The 18,057-nt window shown below is 45.4% G+C and overlaps 1 protein-coding gene across 1 annotated transcript in view; it reads left to right on the plus strand.

The window, feature by feature from the left end:
- The window catches only part of LOC112080587 (coiled-coil domain-containing protein 136), a 53,610-nt gene that overhangs the window by 16,670 nt on the left and 18,883 nt on the right, over nt 1–18,057 (plus strand). Inside the window, exons 3-4 of the mRNA XM_024146386.2 lie at nt 16,199–16,528; nt 16,959–17,107. Of these exons, the coding sequence (XP_024002154.2) occupies nt 16,199–16,528; nt 16,959–17,107 (479 nt within the window). The remainder of the gene's footprint in view (nt 1–16,198; nt 16,529–16,958; nt 17,108–18,057) is intronic.

Consider the following 18,057-nt stretch of genomic DNA (forward strand, 5'->3'; position numbering starts at 1 on the left):
AAGCTCTCAACCTGCTCCACTGCAGCACGTCGATGAGAATGGGGGCGTGCTTGGTCTCTCTTTTCCTGTAGTCAATCTCTCTTTGTCTTGATCATGTTGAGGGAGAGGTTGTTGTCCTGGCACCACATGACCAGGTCTTTGACCTCCTCCCTATAGGCTGTCTCGTGTTGTTGTGATTAGGCCTACCACTGTTGTGTCATCGGCAAACTTGATGGTGTTGGAGTCGTGCCTGACCATGCAGTCATGAGTGAACAGGGAGTACAGGAGGGGACTGAGAACGCACCCCTGAGGGGCCCTGTGTTGAGGATCAGTGTGGCGGATGTGTTGTTACCTACCCTTACCACATGGGGGCGCCATCAGGAAGTCCAGGATTCAGTTGCAGAGGGAGGTGTTTAGTCCCAGGGTCCTTAGCTTATTGATGAGCTTTGAGGCACTACGGTGTTGAACGCTGAGCTGTAGTCAATGAATAGCATTCTCACATAGGTGTTCCTTTTGTCCAGGTGAGAAAGGGCAGTGTGGAGTGCAATAGAGATTGCATCATTGTGGATCTGTTGGGGCGGTATGAAATTGGAGTGGGTCTAGGGTTTCTGGATGATGGGGTTGATGTGAGCCATGACCAGCCTTTAAAAGCACTTCATGGCTACAGACGTGAGTGCTACGTGTCGGTAGTCATTTAGGCAGGTTACCTTAGTGTTCTTGGGCACAGGCACTATGGTGGTCTGCTTAAAACATGTTGGTATTACAGATTTGGACAGGGAGAGGTTGAAAATATCAGTGAAGACACTTGCAGTTGGTCAGCACATGCTCGCAGTACACGTCCTGGTAATCCGCTGGCGCTGTGGCCTTGTGAATGTTGCCTGTTTAAAGGTCTTCCGCACATCAGCTGCGGAGAGCGTGATCACACAGTCTTCCGGAACAGCTGGTGCTTTCAAGCATGTTTCAGTGTTATTTGCCTCGAAGCGAGCATAGAAGTAGTTTAGCGTCGTTGGTAAGCTCGTGTAACTGGGCAGCTCTCGGGCTGTGCTTCCCTTTGTAGTCTGTAATGGTTTGCAAGCCTGCCACATCCGACGAGCATCAGCGATCAGAGCCAGTGTAGTACGATTCGATCTTAGTCCTGTATTTACGCTTTGCCTGTTTGATGGTTCGTCGGAGGGCATAGCTGGATTTCTTATAAGCTTCTGGGTTAGAGTCCCGCTCCTTGAAAGCGGCAGCTCTAGCCTTTAGCTCAGTGCAGATGCTGCCTGTAATCCATGACTTCTGGTTGGGGTATGTAAGAACGGTCACTGTGGGGATGACGTCATGGATGCACTTATTAATGAATCCAATGACTGATGTGGTGTACTCCTCAATGCCATCGGAGGAATCCTGGAACATGTTCCAGTCTGTGCTAGCAAAACAGTCCTGTAGTTTAGCATCTGCTTCATCTGACCACTTTTTTATTGATCTAGTCACTGGTGCTTTCTGCTTTCATTTTTGCTTGTAAGGAGGAATCAGAAGGATAGAATTATGGTCAGATTTGCCAAATGGAGGGCGAGGGAGAGATTTGTATGCGTCTCTGTATGTGGAGTAGAGGTGGTCCAGAGTTAGAGGTGGTCCACAGCCTCTGGTTGCACATTTAACATGCTGATAGAATGTTTGGTCAAACGGATTTAAATTTCCCTGCATTAAAGTCCCCGGCTACTAGGAGCGGGGACAGGGAGAGGTTGAAAATATCAGTGAAGACACTTGCCAGTTGGTCAGCACATGCTCGCAGTACACGTCCTGGTAATCCGTCTGGCCCTGTGGCCTTGTGAATGTTGACCTGGGTGAGCATTTTCTTGTTTGCTTATGGCGGAATACAGCTCATTGAGTGCTGTCTTAGTGCCAGCCTCTGACTGTGGTGGTATGTAAACAGCTACGAAGAATACAGATGAAAACTCTCTCGGTAGGTAGTGTGGTCTACAGCTTATCATGAGATATTCTACCTCAGGCAAAACATAGCTCGAGACTTCCTTAGATATCGTGCACCAGCTGTTATTTACAAAAATACATAGTCCGCCGCCCCTTCTCTTATCAGACGCCGCTGTTCTATCCTGCCGGTACATTGTATAACCAGCCAGCTGTATGTTGATATTGTCGTTATTCAGCCACGACTCCGTGAAGCATAAGATGTTACAGTTTTAATGTCCCGTTGGTAGTTTAATCTTCCGCGTAACTCGTTGATTTTATTCTCCAAGGATTGCATGTTTGCTAGCAGAATGGAGGGAAGTGGGGGTTTATTCGACCGCCTACGAATTCTCAGATGGCAGCCCACTCTTTGGCCCCTCTTTCTCCGCCTCCTCTTCACGCAGATCACGGGGATCAGGGCCTGTTCCCGGGGAAGCTGTGTATCCTTCGCGTCGGGCTCGTCAGAGTCGTGAAAGGAAAAAAAGGATTCTGCTAGTCTGTGGTGAGTAATCGCAGTCCTGATGTCTAGAAGTTATTTTCGGTCATAAGAGACGGTCGCGTCAACATTATGTACAAAATAAGTAAAAAAATAAGTTATAAACAAACAAAAAAACAGAATCGTCTGGGGGCACGTAAATTGTATAGATTAGGAAAAAGGACTGAAAAACGTATCCATCTTTAATTCACCTTACCTTAATCCATCAGAAATAATATGAATGGGCAAGTGAGAGAGAGAAAGGATAAAGTAAGTGACTAGACATGCTGAAAGGGGTCATAGTTTGTCCTCCCCCCAGCCCAGCGGCCCATATCCCAGCAGTCTATTTTAGCCTGGGCTGTCACAAATATTTATTGACAGGCACTCCGTGGCCACCCTTCACTCGTATTGACTTTCTATTCATAGTCTGATTCTAAATGGTACCCTTTTCCCCTATAGTGCACTGGTCAAAAGTAGTGTATATAGGGAATAGGGTGCCATTTCAGCCGCAGCCACAGTGGGTGAACTTTCTATACATAGCCGTCTTTTAGAGGCGGCTGTAACACTGCCTGTTTATTTCCAGTGAGTGAGAGGTCCCACATACACATTAACCTGCAGTACATCACTCTTTATACAGGCTAAGAGGGCTGCCCTGTGTGCCTTTGTAAAAAAGGTGCCGCTTCAAGGCAGGCTAATTTACTGCTAGATTAAGCCAATTTACGTTGGGTTGAATTCCTCTGTATCAGGGCAATTTACAGTATATTGCAGAGGGTGTTGGAGTGGTCAGAACAGAGAAAGAGGAAGTCATGTCTTTTTTWATTGCTTTACTTTGAGTGGAGTCAGGTTGGAACCAAAGCATTGTGTGACAGATGGTGTCTTAGTGAAACATGCTATTCAGACAGAAGTGAATTGTACCTGAATCATCAGCTTTACACCCCCAGAGGACAGTAACTTCAGGTGTCTGCATGCTAAGGAGACTGTAGGGTGTGTTTGTATGTACGTGTGTGCTGGAATCATAGCCTTCGCTAAGTCTGTATGTCTCRAACTCTGTRATTGATGTTGTGGTTTTTACTGCTCTTTTGCRTTCATGTSCCTAATAGTCACCCGTCKTCCCTATCCACGGTTAGGAGATGACATTACTCCTGCTCTGACTCCCAGTTATTGTTTCAGTAGCTTATTTACCTATTATACCTGTAMGATTGCTCTAGTTCTRTTCCCCTGAGTWCCCTGCAATCAAATTGTCTGTAGCCATAAACCCATATTTGATATAACATTGCAGTGATGGGATCCCATTGCAGTGATGGGATCAAGTGTGTAAGACTCGAGTCTCCTCATGTGTATTTTAAAGTGGGTGTATCTCTATGAGTGCATAAATAAGCTGCTTTCTGTGTGATAGGATGCATGTGTAGCATACTGTATGCAGAGAAGAGAGTGTGGCCATGGTTACCAAGGTGCTGTTTTCTGACGCAGTGGTGAGGTATGACTCATTCTGCCATCGCAGACCCCCCCTCCCCCCTTCACCTCCAAACCACCAGCCACTGTGATTGTCCCTTCGTCATGTGGACACGAAGAGGGACAGGTCTGGGATTATGAACGGTGGGGAGGGGGGTCATTATTTACAGTCACAGTTGTGTAGAAGGGAGATAATTGTGGTTATGGTTGTTATTTGGGCTCTGTTCTAACTGTGGCTTCTCAGTCAGACAGAAGAAAGAGACACGTCTATTTCATCTTGCCAGGAGCATTTCAATGTCAAACTCTGTCTTTAGAATGAGTATTGTGTTTCTTAGAGAGAGAGAGACGGTGCAAGGGAGGGCTAGCAGAGAGAAAGAAGAGAGGGAGGCAAAGGGGGATGATATGGAAAGAGGGCGGGAGAACAGGGGTCAAGAGAAGGTTAGGCGAGGAATAAGGAGTAGAGAAAGAGATGGATAGMGAGAGGGGCGAGAGAAAAGGGTCAGACAGTGATGATGAGTGATTATTGAATGATCCCTGTGACAGTGATGCTGTTGTAGCAGGGACATCATTGGTCGCCTGCCAGAAGCCCTGACCAATCAGTCAGTCCTGTGGAAGACCAGAAGGATGTTAGGGCGCTGAGTTGATTGCAGAGAGGAGGAGGAGGAGGAGGAGGAGGGGGAGGAGGAGGAGGGGTAAGAAGGTTAAATAAAGGTTCAACAAAACAAACAAACAAGAGGGGAGGGAACCGTGAGGAAATGAATAAAATGGTTTCAATCACTTCACCCTAAATTACCTTGAAAATGGCACATAACCATATTTGCAATGGCCTGTCGTAAGGCTCATCTCTATACCCCACACATACAATTATCTGTAAGGTCCCTCAGTCAAGCAGTGGATTTCAAACACAGATTCAACCACAAAGACCAGGGAGGTTTTCCAATGCCTCACAATGAAGGGAACCTATTGGTAGATGGGTAAAAAAAAAAATGAACAGACATTGAATATCACTTTGAGCATGGTGAAGTTATTAGTAACACTTTGGATGGTTTATCAATGCACTAACAAAAGGATCGGACACTTTTTTTCAACTTTCGCCTAAAATGGAATACACAAATTTAAATGACAGAGTGAAAAGAAGGTAGCCGAGAATACAAATATTCCGAAAGATGCATCCTGTTTGCAATAAGGCACTAAAGTAAAACTGCAAAAGATGTGGCAAAGAAATGAACTTATTGTCGTGAATACAAAGCGCTATGTTTGGAGAGTACCACTCTTCATATTTTCAAGCACGGTGGTGGCAGCATCATGTTATGGGTATACTTGTCATAGGCAAGGCCTAGGGAGTTTTTTTTAGGATAAAAATAAACGGAATAGAGTTTATGACAGGCAAAATCTGAGAGGAAAACCTGGTTCAGTCTGCTTCCCAACAAAAACTGGGGAAACAAATTCACCTTTTAGCAGGACAATAACCTAAAACACATGGCCAAATATACACTGGAGTTGCTTACCAAGACGACATTGAATGTTCCTGAGTGGCCTAGTTGTAGTTTAGACTTAATTCGGCTGGATAATCTATGGCAAGACTTGAAATGTTTCTGTCTAGCAATGATCAACAGCCAACTTGACAGAGCTTGAAGAATATAAAAAAGAATAATGTGCAAATGTTTGTAAAGCTCTTACAGAAAGACTGAAAGCTGTAATAAAAAAATAAAAAAAAGATTTCTAAAAACATGTTTTCACTTTGTCATTATGGGGTATTGTGTGTAGATGGGTGAGAGAAAAAATCTATTTAATAAATGTTTAATTCAGGCTGTAACTAACAAAATAAGTCAAGGGGTATGAATACTTCCGGAAGGCACTGTAGAGTTACTCTAACCATCTTTGAAATCATGCGTTTCCCTCACATTSCTCTGTCCCAGATGTGTGTGGTTTTACTCCTGTCTCGTCTCCCTTCGACAACTCATTACATTTGATTACAAATAGATTGGCCTTGCTAGCTTTTAGGCATCACTGTTAAATCCAGACCAAACCAGGGCCTCCAGATATTCTTGATAATTGTTATGCTGTGTTWAAAAAAAAAWAWGAAGTCTGAGTTTCTTTCTCCGAGGCTAACATTGGATAAGTGTGTCATGTCTTTCATTTGAGTAGATCTGGGTTGGAAGACGGACTTGGGAATGAATTCAATGAAATTTCCTTCCTAATACGAAGTTGCCACAAACCCAGAACTCACAATGAAAAGACACAAGTTATCTTTCAAAAACAGGAAATGACTTATGTCAGGATACAGTACCCTTACATACACAGGCTGCATCCTTACTAGTCTATGCATCCTAGAATTAGACAACGTTGTTTCCTAAGGCCTCACCCACATTGAACAATCACTTCAAAGGGGACAAGAGGGGCTAGGGACTAGGGGGTGAAATGAAACCAGGCCTAAGTATGCTCTTACAGTAAGATCATTGATTTAATTTCCCACAGTGCTCTGCTGTGCTATTGCAGCCTGCTATATACAGTATAGCCACCTCAATATCAGGTCTGTTTACATGGAGCTCAAATGGAGATGTTCTCCTGTGTCTCTGTATCACCTTTGATCAGAGTGGTGACACCAGAGAGCAGAGAGTGGAGGGTTTATAGGGAACTGTGTCAAGCATGTTATGTAAGAATGCAGTACTCACTGAGTASATAGAGTACTCACAGAGTATTGAGCTCTTTGACGTGCCACTGTCAGCCGCAGGACGTTAGCCCTCTGGATGGGTGTGTGTACCATGGAGAGATCGGCTATGAAATAGTGTGTGTTTGTGAGAGGGAGAGGTCAGTGTCTGTGTGATGGAGGTACTGGGCTATGGCTGGAGGTAGGAGGTAGACTGCTAATTGCCTAATACATAGCCTCCTTCTTTAGTTGTAAATTATTCATATTCACCAGTAGACTCATCTACTGTGAGCCATCTTCACTGAGCTGTGTGTGTGTGTGCGTGTGTTCATCTGATTATAACCTGTTGTTGACTGTTTGTTTATAAACAGGTGTTGGCTTGTTGTGCTGCCTGTATTATGTATATGTTTTCAATCCAAAGGGATAAGACACATCTGGTGTATTCTCAGGTATGCACACACGTACACGTACACTTGCACACTTGGCCACAGGTACGCATGCACACACACATGCTTTCACTAGAATTTTGATTGATTTAACTGGAACTATTGTCAGCCAATGGCTTTACCAGAACTCTGTGTGTTCCAGTTAATTGGCCAATAACACACACCCACATGCATACACAGCTAGTAAATGAGACCTCAGCCTCATGTCTTAGGAATGGAAGGTTACACTCTCTCTAACCCATCATGTTTCATCTCTCTGTGTGTGAGAGTCCGTCTGGGCAGTGGTGACGCACTTAGGAGACTGCAGCAGACACACACGCATCACCTCCTTTCACCATCACTTACATCAGCAGAGAGAGGTAAAGAGAGTTTAATTAGCCAGTGATTTAGAGGGGGGCTGAGTCTGACCCTTGAGGGGAACCACTACCTGAAATACACTACAATGATATATTTTGCTTTATAAGGACTGAATGCTAAGTTAAGGCTACCAAGCTTGATACAACTCCAATTAGCACTGACGTGTCAAGTGAGAGGTGTCAGAGCCCTTTAGCCCAACATTGGCAGGAGAATCAAACAGGCTACCCCAAACAAATGCAGAGGGCTTTGAAGCTGCCTCCCGCTGTTCAGAGGTAATTAAAATACTGTATGTAAAAAAATGACAAGGCAAGAAAATAGTACAAAATGAACCTCCATATGGAAAATCAAGAGACACTTTTTGCTGACTGTTAAAAAAATGGGAACATAAGCAACTTAATCTTCCACACAGACCATCCCCTGGCATGGCACAGTGCTATATTAACCAGACCACCCCCTGGCATGGCACAGTGCTATATTAACACAGACCATCCCCTGGCATGGCACAGTGCTATATTAACCAGACCACCCCCTGGCATGGCACAGTGCTATATTTAACACAGACCATCCCCTGGCATGGCACAGTGCTATATTAAACCAGACCACCCTGGCATGGCACAGTGCTATATTAACCAGACCACCCCTGGATGCACCAGTGCTATATTACACAGACCATCCCCTGGCATGGCACAGTGCTATATTAACACAGACCATCCCCTGGCATGGCACAGTGCTATATTAACCAGACCATCCCCTGGCATGGCACAGTGCTATATTAACACAGACCATCCCCTGGCATGGCACAGTGCTATATTAACACAGACCATCCCCTGGCATGGCACAGTGCTATATTGACACAGACCATCCCCTGGCATGGCACAGTGCTATATTAACCAGACCATCCCCTGGCATGGCACAGTGCTATATTAACACACTACCGCTCTGTTAAGAGGGGGGGGGGGGGGGTGTAGCGATGGGTTGAAACTCAGGATACTGAGGACTCTGAGTCAGCTAATATAAATCTCTATAAGTCTGGAACAGTATTGGTACAGGGCAACCCCAAACAGTTTCAGCTGGACTTTCACCTCATCAAAAATTGCCCCAGCAGGAGAAGCTCTCCCTTGAGAAAGCTACCCCCACCCCGAGCCGGTCAGACCAGACCTCTTCATTATATAACCCCACAGACGAGCAACCCCAAGCGGAAAGTCAACCTCCCAGCACAGAGTACTACTCCCTCATTGAAATGAAGGATACATTTACCCAGCTGGAGGTAAGGCAGGTGGAACTGGAACAGCAGGTGATTACACTCCAGTCAGCACAGACCCAGACAACAGTCCAGAACAACAACACCCCCTTAACCAGACCCGGAGAGCTGGAGGTGGAGAGAGACATATCTGCACTCTGGACTATAATGAGACAACATCTCCAGGAGAAGAAGCAAGAGAAGAACAGAACACTGGAGAGGATCAGACTGCTGGAGGAGAGTGTGAGGGGGATGGCATGTGACAGAGAACAACCTACTAGAGAGGTGGCCACCCCTGAGGAGAGCCAGCAGAACAGCCCACCTCAGCTCCCGACAAAAGTCTCGACACCACAGCAGAACAGTCCACCCCTGACCATAGCGTCGAAATCACAGTGGGACAGACAAATGAAGAACCCCAAGCCCCCCCTGTCAGCCACCCTGATAGCCCTCCTGACAACACCCCCACACCCACTGAGGACATACACAAGACACAGATTGTACTCCTTATGGACTCAAATGGGAAATATATACAAGAAAAAAATATGTTTTCCCAAACACAGTGTGTCTAAACTCTGGTGTCCAAACACCCAGCGCGCCCTAGACCTTCTGTCTGAGGACCAACTAGGTTCACCTAGCCACATAATAAAACACACAGACACAAACGACCTGAGCGCACAGCAGGAAAGGGTGGCCACAGCACTGAAGGGAGTGATTGAAAAAGCTTCTTCTACTTTCCCCAATGCACAAGTGGTTATCTCCACCCTGCTACCACGAAAAGACTTCCACCCTGTTACCATACAGCGGGWAAACACAAGTATTTCCCGTGACTGTGCCTCAAAACCAAATGTTTTCCGGGCCCACCACTCCACCCTGGACTTGAACAGCCTCTATGACCAGGTCCACCTATACAAGGCAGCAGTGCCCACTTTCGCCCGGACCCTAAAGGACATCGCTCTCAAACACAGCCCCAACACCTCACACAGGAGCAACAAATCAATAGACACCCTGCCCAGACCAGTAAGACACTCTCCCAGACCTGCGGGACCCCCCCCATGGACCTACACATAGAGGACCCAGGCCGAGAGGACCTACATCCAGACCACAACACCAGCCACACCCCCACCCCAACCAATCAACACCCCCCCAAGTCAACCATGCTGACACCCCATGTAGGCCCCCTCAGATCAGACCTATGCCCCTCCTGCCCACCCCATGCCCCCCATTCTCGCAAAGAGGTCCTCAACATGGAAGTCACACATACGCCCAGGCCGTGAGCGGGTAAACAGGCCCAACCCCCACTCTTACACTAGCCAAAGCCAATGGCATGTACCAGATGCTCAGCAGGCTCTGCTCACACTTACTGGCCTGATGCCAAACCACACAACCAACAACATCGGACACTTTATGGAACAGAAACCCTTCACTATCTCATCCTGGAATATCCAAGGCCTGAGGTCATCTGCCTTTGGCCTAAAGAGCAGGAACCTGGACTTCATCAAAGAAATCGGAAATACAGACATTGTCATCCTACAAGAAACATGGTATAGAGGAGACGGACCCACTGGCTATGCTAATTTGGTATAGAGCAGACCTAACTCGCTCTATTAAATTAATCAAAACAGGAATATTTTACATTTGGCTAGAAATTCAAAAGGAAATATCAAGGCACAAGGCGAGACCCAGATGCAGATGGTTGGAGTCTTACAATGTTTATTAATCCAAAGTGGTAGGCAAGAGAATGGTTGTGGACAGGCAAAAAGGTCATAACCAGATCAGAGTCCAGGAGGTACAGAGTGGCAGACAGGCTTGTGGTCAAGGCAGGGAGAATGGTCAGGCAGGCAGGTACAGAGTCCAGAAACATGCAAGGGTCAAAACCGGGAGGACTAGAAAAAGTAGAATGCAAAAAGCAGGAGAATGGGAAAAATGCTGGTTGACTTGGAAACATACAAGACGAACTGGCAAAGAGAGACAGGAAATACAGGGATAAATACACTGGGGAAAACAAGCGACACCTGGAGGGGGTGGAGACAATAACGAGGACAGGTGAAACAGATCAGGGTGTGACAGGAAATGATCTTAACATCCTCCTGTGTGCTCTCTTTATTTTACCTTTATATAACTAGGCAAATCAGTTAAGAACAAATTCTTATTTATAATGACAGCCTAGGAACAGTGGGTTAACTGCCTTGTTCAGGGGCAGAACGACAGATTTTTACCTTGTCGGTTCAGGGATTCGATCTTGCAACCTTTCGGWTACTAGTCTAACGCGTTAACCACAAGGCTACCCTGCCGCCCCTATATCTATCTATATCCCCTCACTAGAATCCCCATACTTTAATGAAGACAGCTTCTCCATCCTGGAGGGGGAAATCAATCACTTCCAGGCCCAGGGACATGTACTAGTCTGTGATGACCTAAATGACAGAACTGGACCAGAACCTGACATCCTCAGCACACATGGGGACAAACACCTGCCTGGAGGTGACAGCATTCCCTCCCCCATATGCCCCCCTAGGCACAACTATGACAACATAACCAACAAAACAGGTCACAACTCCTGCATCTCTGTCGCATGCTGGGTATGTACATAGTCAATGGTAGCCTTCGAGGGGACTCCTATGGTAGGTACACCTATAGCTCATCTCTTGGCAGTAGTACTGAAGACTACTTTATTATTGACCTCGAGTCTCTCAGAGCATTCACAGTCAGTCCACTGACACCCCTATCCGATCACAGCAAAATCACAGTCTACTTGAACAGAGCAATACTCAATCATGAGGCATCAAAGCCAAAGGAACTGAGTAATATTAAGAAATACTACAGATGGAAGGAATTTTGTGTGGAAACCTACCAAAAAGCAATTAGGCAACAACAAATTCAATCCCTTTTAGACAACTTCCTGGACAAAACGTTCCACTGTAATAGCGAAGGTGTAAACTTGGCAGTAGAAAATCTAAACGGTATATTTGACCTTTCAGCTTCCCTATCAAATCAAAAAAATTCAAACAGAAAACAAAAGAAAATTAACAACAATGACAAATGGTTTGATGAACAATGCAAAAACCTAAGAAAGAAATTGAGGAACCTGTCCAACCAAAAACATAAAGTCCCAGAAAACCTTAGTCTACGCCTTCACTATGGTGAATCACGAAAACAATACAGAAATACACTACGGAAAAAGAAGGAACAGCATGTCAGAAATCATCTCAATGTAATTGAAGACCACATATTCACCCTGCACAGGCTAATTGACAAACAAACAAACCAAAACAAAAGCAAAGCCTTCTCATGCTTTGTTGATAAAAAAAAAAGCCTTTGACTCAACTTGGCATGAGTGTCTGCTATATAAATGAATGGATAGTGGTGTTGGGGGAAAAACACATGGCATTATAAAATCCATGTACACAAACAACAAGTCAAGTCAACAAATAAAAATTGGTAAAAAACACACACATTTCTTCCCACAGGGCCGTGGAGTGAGACAGGAATGCAGCTTAAGCCCCAACCTCCTCAACATATATATTAACGAATTGGCGAGGGCACTAGAACAGTCTGCAGCACCCGGGCTCACCCTACTAGAATCTGAAGTCAAATGTCTACTCTTTGCTGATGTCACCCACCAAGGAGGGCCTACAGCAGCAACTAGATCTTCTGCACAGATTCTGCCAGACCTGGGCCCTGACAGTAAATCTCAGTAAGACCAAAAAAATGGTGTTCCAAAAAAGGTCCAGTCGCCAGGACCACAAATACAATTTCCATCTAGACACCGTTGCCCTAGAGCACACAAAAAACTATACATACCTTGGCCTAAACATCAGCGCCACAGGTAACTTCCACAAAGCTGTGAACGATCTGAGAGACAAGGCAAGAAGGGCCTTCTATGCCTTCAAAAGGAGCATAAAATTCGACTTACCAATTAGGATCTGGCTAAAAATACTTGAATCAGTTATAGAACCCATTGCCCTTTATGGTTGTGAGGTTTGGGGTCTGCTCACCAACCAAGAATTCACAAATGGGACAAACACCARATTGAGACACTGCATGCAGAATTCTGCAAAAATATCCCCTGTACAACGTAGAACACCAAATAATGTATGCAGAGCAGAATTAGGCCGATACCCGCTAATTATCAAAATCCAGAAAAGAGCCGTTAAGTTCTACAACCACCTAAAAGGAAGCGATTCCCAAMCCTTCCATAACAAAGCCATCACCTACAGAGAGAAGACAGACTATGTGCACACAGTCCACAAAATGAGGTGGAAACTGAGCTGCACTTTCTAACCTCCTGCCAAATGTATGACCGTATTCGAGATACATATTTCCCACAGATTCACAAAGAATTCGAAAACAAACCTGATTTTGATAAACTCCCATACCTACTGGGTGAAATACCACAGTGTGCCATCACAGCATCAAGATTTGTGACCTGTTGCCACAAGAAAAGGGCAACTAGTGAAGAACAAACACCATTGTAAATACAATCCATATTTATGTTTATTTATTTTCCCTTTTGTACTTTAACGATTTGCACATTGTTACAACACTGTATATAGACATAATATGACATTTGAAATGTCTTTATTATTTTGGAACTTCTGTGAGTGTAATGTTTACTGTTMATTTTTTTATTGTTGATTTCTCTTTTGTTTATTATCTACTTCACTTGCTTTGACAATATGTTTCCCATGCCAATAAGGCAGCTTGAATTGAATTTAATTTAATTGAGAGGAAGTGTGTGAGAGAGCAYGAGAACGGGATATAGAAATATATATAGAAACCAGCACCTGTCAGCCATGATGTACAGTTGAAGTCGGAAGTTTACATACACTTAGGTTGGAGTCATTAAAACTTGTTTTTCAACCACTCCACAAATTWYTTGTTAACAAATTATCATTTTGGCAAGTCGGTAAAAACATCTACTTTCTGCATGACACAAGTCATTTTTCCAACAATTGTTTACAGACAGATTATTTCACTTATAATTCACTGAATCACAATTCCAGTGGGTCAGAAGTTTACATACACTAAATTGACAGTGCTTTTAAACAGCTTGGAAAATTCCAGAAAATGATGTCCTGGCTTTAGAAGCTTCTGATAGGCTAATTCACATCATTTGAGTCAATTGGAGGTGTACCTGTGGATGTATTTCAACAAGCCACCGTTCACTTCGTGCCTCTTTGCTGACATCATGGGAAATCTAAAGAAAATCAGCGAAGACCTCCAATTGTAGACCTCCACAAGTCTGGTCTCACTTGGGGGCAATTTCCACAAAGCCTGAAGGTACCACGTTCATCTGTACAAACAATAGTACGCAAGTACTACCCATGGGACCACTCAGGAAGGAGCGCGTTCTGTCTCCTAAGATGAACGTCATTTGGTGCGAAAGTGCAAGTCATCCACACACGCTGGACCTTGTGAAAGATGCTGGAGGAAACAGGTCAAAGTATCTATACCACAGTAATAACGAGTCCTATATCGACATAACTGAAAGGCAGCTCAGTTACGGAGAAAGCCACTGCTCCACGCCATAGCCAGACTACCGGTTTGCACCTGCACCATGGGGAACAGATTGTACTTTTTGGAGAAATTGTCCTCTGTCTTGATTAAATAAAAATAACTGTTTGGCCAAATGACCATCGTTATGTTTGGAAGGAGGCGGACAAGGCTCGCACCGAAGACACCTTCCTAAAGTGAGCCGGGGTGGCGGGCATCTCATGTTGAGGGTGCTTTGCTGCAGAGGGACTGGTGCACTTCACACAATAGATGACATCAATGAGGACAGAATTATGTGGATATCATAAGAACATCTCAAAGACATCAGTCAGGAAGTTAAGCTTGGTTCGCAAACGGGTCTCCAAATACAAATACCCCAAGCATTACTTCCAAAGTTGTGGCAAAATGGCTTAAGGACAACGAAGTCAAGGTGTTGGAGTGGCCCATCACAAAGCTGACCTCAATCCCATAGAGAAATTTGGTGGGCAGAAACTGAAAAAGCGTGGTGCGGAAGCAAGGAGGCAATGCAATTGTTGAATGTATGGTTATTTTGACCCTTGGTTATTGTTGTAACTGTTGTCCCGTTGACAATTTTGATTTTCATTTTTAATTTATATTTCAATATTGTAAATATCCAAAATAAGCTTTGCAAATTCACATTGTTACGTTCATGCCATTAAAAGGCAATTGATATTGAATTTAAGGAGAGGGGTGAGAGGAGGGACGGAATAGAAGAGGAGAGAGGGGAGGAAGGGGAAGATTAGAGAGAGGAATAGAAAGAGAGGAAAAAAGAACGAGAGAAGGAAGCGAGAAGAGCGGGGAGGCCGACCGTGAACAGAGACAGAGAGAGAAGGAGAAAGAAGGCGACGAAGAGGAAGAAGGAGGAGAAGACAGAGGAGAAGAGGGAGAGGAGGCGAATAGAGAGAAAGAAGAGTGAGAGAGGAGGAAGAGCAGAGAGAGAAGAGAAGAGAGACGGAGGAAGAGGAGAGGAGGGGAGAAGAGAAAAGGAGGATGCGAAGAGAGGATGAGAGAGGAGGAGAGGGGAGAGAGAGGAAGAGGGAGGGAAGAGGGCAGAGGAGGAGAGGGAGGGGAGAAGAGAGACTGGGGAGAGAGGGAGAGAGGGAGAAGGAAGAGGAGCGAAAGGGAAATAGAGAGAAGGGGAAATAGAAGAGAGAGAGAGAGAGAAATGGAATAGAGAGAGGCGAATAGAGAGAGAGAAGAGAAGAGAGGAAAGTGTGAGAGAGGGAATAGGAAGTGTGTGTGTGGTGTGTGGTGTGTGTGTGTGTGTGTGTTGTGAGAGAGGAGGAAGTGTTGTCTGCTCTCTCTCTCTCGCTCTCTCTTCTCTCTCTCCTCTGTTCTCTCTCTCCTACGCTGTCTCTGTCTGTCTCTCTCTCTGACTCTCTCTCCCTCTCTCTCCCTCTCTGCTCTCTGTCTGTCCTACGCTGTTCTCTGAGTTTTTTCCTTGTAGCTATAATCTCTTTAACATGGAAAGCAGTCTAGCCTCATATATTGCATAAAGCAATGGACTCAAGTCTATCAAAAGATAAATATTCTTTCTTCGCTGACTCAGCATTATTTTAGATGATTCTAAAGAGACATATTAGCTCCATAGAGAGTGTATTGAGGTGTTTTGAGTTCCTCTAGTTTCTCTGACTGTTCCTCTGTTTCCCACTAGATGGCTCTGTAATAGAACAGATAACACTACTTTGGAATAGTTCGCCTTGAACAGCCTTTGCTTTGGTCTGAGGACAGCAGTCTCAGGTGGTGGGACTGTGTGGGGGCAAGAACGAGTGTGTGTGTGGAAGTCTTTGGGGGGGGAGAGTGTCTCTGTGGCGACCACAGGTGAGATCAAACCGGGGGGGGGGAAGGCAGCAGGTGGAGGGGGCTGAGGCTTTGGGGTTGGGGTAAGAGGCTCAAAGCCTAGACAAGCAATGAGGTGGGGGTTGAACCACAGCTGCCTCTCAGCTTTCAAACACCAGGAGGTATACTACGAAGCAGAGTTAATGAGTTAGGAAGTACTGCTACCACTTTGTAGGCCAATACAGACCTCTGTATGACAGGAGTTTGCAAACTAAGCTGTTTACAGAGGTAGTAATTCTCTCTCTCTCTCACACTCTATCTATCTTTATCTCTCCTTTCCCCCATCCCTCTCTCTCTAGATGACATATGTGACCTGAAGGTGGAGAGGCCTGGCATTGTGGACAAGCTGACGGCCAAAGAGAGAGAGTCCCTGGAGGAGAACGATGAGAAGGAGGAGAAAGAGAAGGAGGTGGAGTTGGGGAACGGAGAGAAGGGCCAGCAGGAGGAGCAGGGAGAGGAGAAGGAGGTGAAAGTGGAGGAGGAGGAGGAGGAGGAGGAGGTGGAAGGAGGAATGTTAGAGGAGGAGGACTTGGAGGAGTTGAGGTCCCAGGTGTTGCAGCTGGTGTTGGAGCTGGAGGAGGCCAGGGAGGTGTCTCAACAACATGAAGAGAGCTTCATGGAGCTCCAGGGTGAGTTGCTGTTTGTGAGAGTGAGTGTGTGTGTGAGTGAAGAGTTTGTGTCTGAGTGTGAGTGTGACTGTATTTGTCTTAGTGTGTGGAATTGTGTGTGTCTGAGTGAGTGAGTGTGAGTGTATGTGTGCCTGTGTGTGTGAGACTGTGTGTGACAGCTGTAGCCATGATTGCATGCTGGGTGTTTAGTTCATTGTGACATCACAGCTGGGTCGTGAGRGGGTTGGGAGGTCCTACTGCTCAGCTGTCATGSTTCTTGTGCCAGTTGTCCCTGACCCCTGACCCCCCATGGTCCATTCTGCTGACTCACATGCGTACTCACTTTGTTCCTCCTCTCCTCCCCCTTTCTCTCCCTCCTCTTGTACATTTCCTCCTCTCATATCCCCCTTCTTCTCTTCCTCCCCTCTCTCCCTCTTTCCTCTGTTCCCAGGTCTGTTGGAAGACGAGCGTCTGGCTAGTGCTCACCAGGCAGAGAGCTTTACCAGACAGATCCAGAGACTGCAAGGTAGACASGCACGCAAGCGTGTATGCGCACACACAAACATGCACCCAAGTGCACACACCATTATACACAACCTTTCCTCTCTCCACTTCTGATAAATGAACACAGTACCATTATCTTCCCCTACTGTCTCATGAAATAGTGTATTGGCTGAGGAAAAGTTAACAATAAACATAACTTTTATAGATGAACTCCCCACTAATATGTCTCCTAGCAGGGTCTCATGATAGTGGAGAGAGGACAACTTTAAGAGATACATGGATTGGACACAATATCCTTCTCTCTCTCTTTCTATTTGTACTGTCCCCATCACTTGACAATGCTATAGGGTTTAAACAAAAGTTTTATAATAAATTGTTCCAAGTAGAGTCAATATAAAAAGCACAATAGGGTTTCAATACACATAGCTGAATATGACAGTATATCTATTCTCTTATGACTTAGTCCCACCATAGTTATATGGTCTAATTATCTAAAATGACAGGCTCATCTATCTTATCTTATCTTAGACTGTATTCATAGAATTTGTCTGCTTGGGAAGAGGTCTGGTATAGCTCCATGATTGGCTGAAATCTCAATGGTGCTCAACCATTGAGCACCATTGAGGAGACTTGAGACTTGGTGGCCACCGTATGAATGACGTCACGTGACCAGAGAGACACCAGACCATAGAAATCCATATATTTCATTCTGTGCACCAGACATCATTAGTTACAGGAAGGACAGTGGCTCCAGACGACATAGAGGCCTTGTCATGATGTCACTTCMTTGGGAGAAGATGCTCAGTCTCCAGGCTCAGCATTTGGATAAACATGGGGTTATGTAGGTGACTGAGTGGAAGGGTGTGTGGGGGTGAGAGGGAGCACAGCACTCCCTCCTTATTCCTCTCTCACTCCCCCCTTGCAGTGACACTCACCACATGACTCCTATTGGAATGCAGGGGACTCTCTGGAGGAGGAGAAAAGAGATGAGCTGGGGGAGGGCAGGAGGAGCTGAGGTCTGCCCAGGAGGAGGTGCTGGTTCTTGA

The sequence above is a fragment of the Salvelinus sp. IW2-2015 genome, unplaced genomic scaffold (assembly GCF_002910315.2).
Source record: "Salvelinus sp. IW2-2015 unplaced genomic scaffold, ASM291031v2 Un_scaffold16391, whole genome shotgun sequence".
NCBI lineage: Eukaryota > Metazoa > Chordata > Actinopteri > Salmoniformes > Salmonidae > Salvelinus > Salvelinus sp. IW2-2015.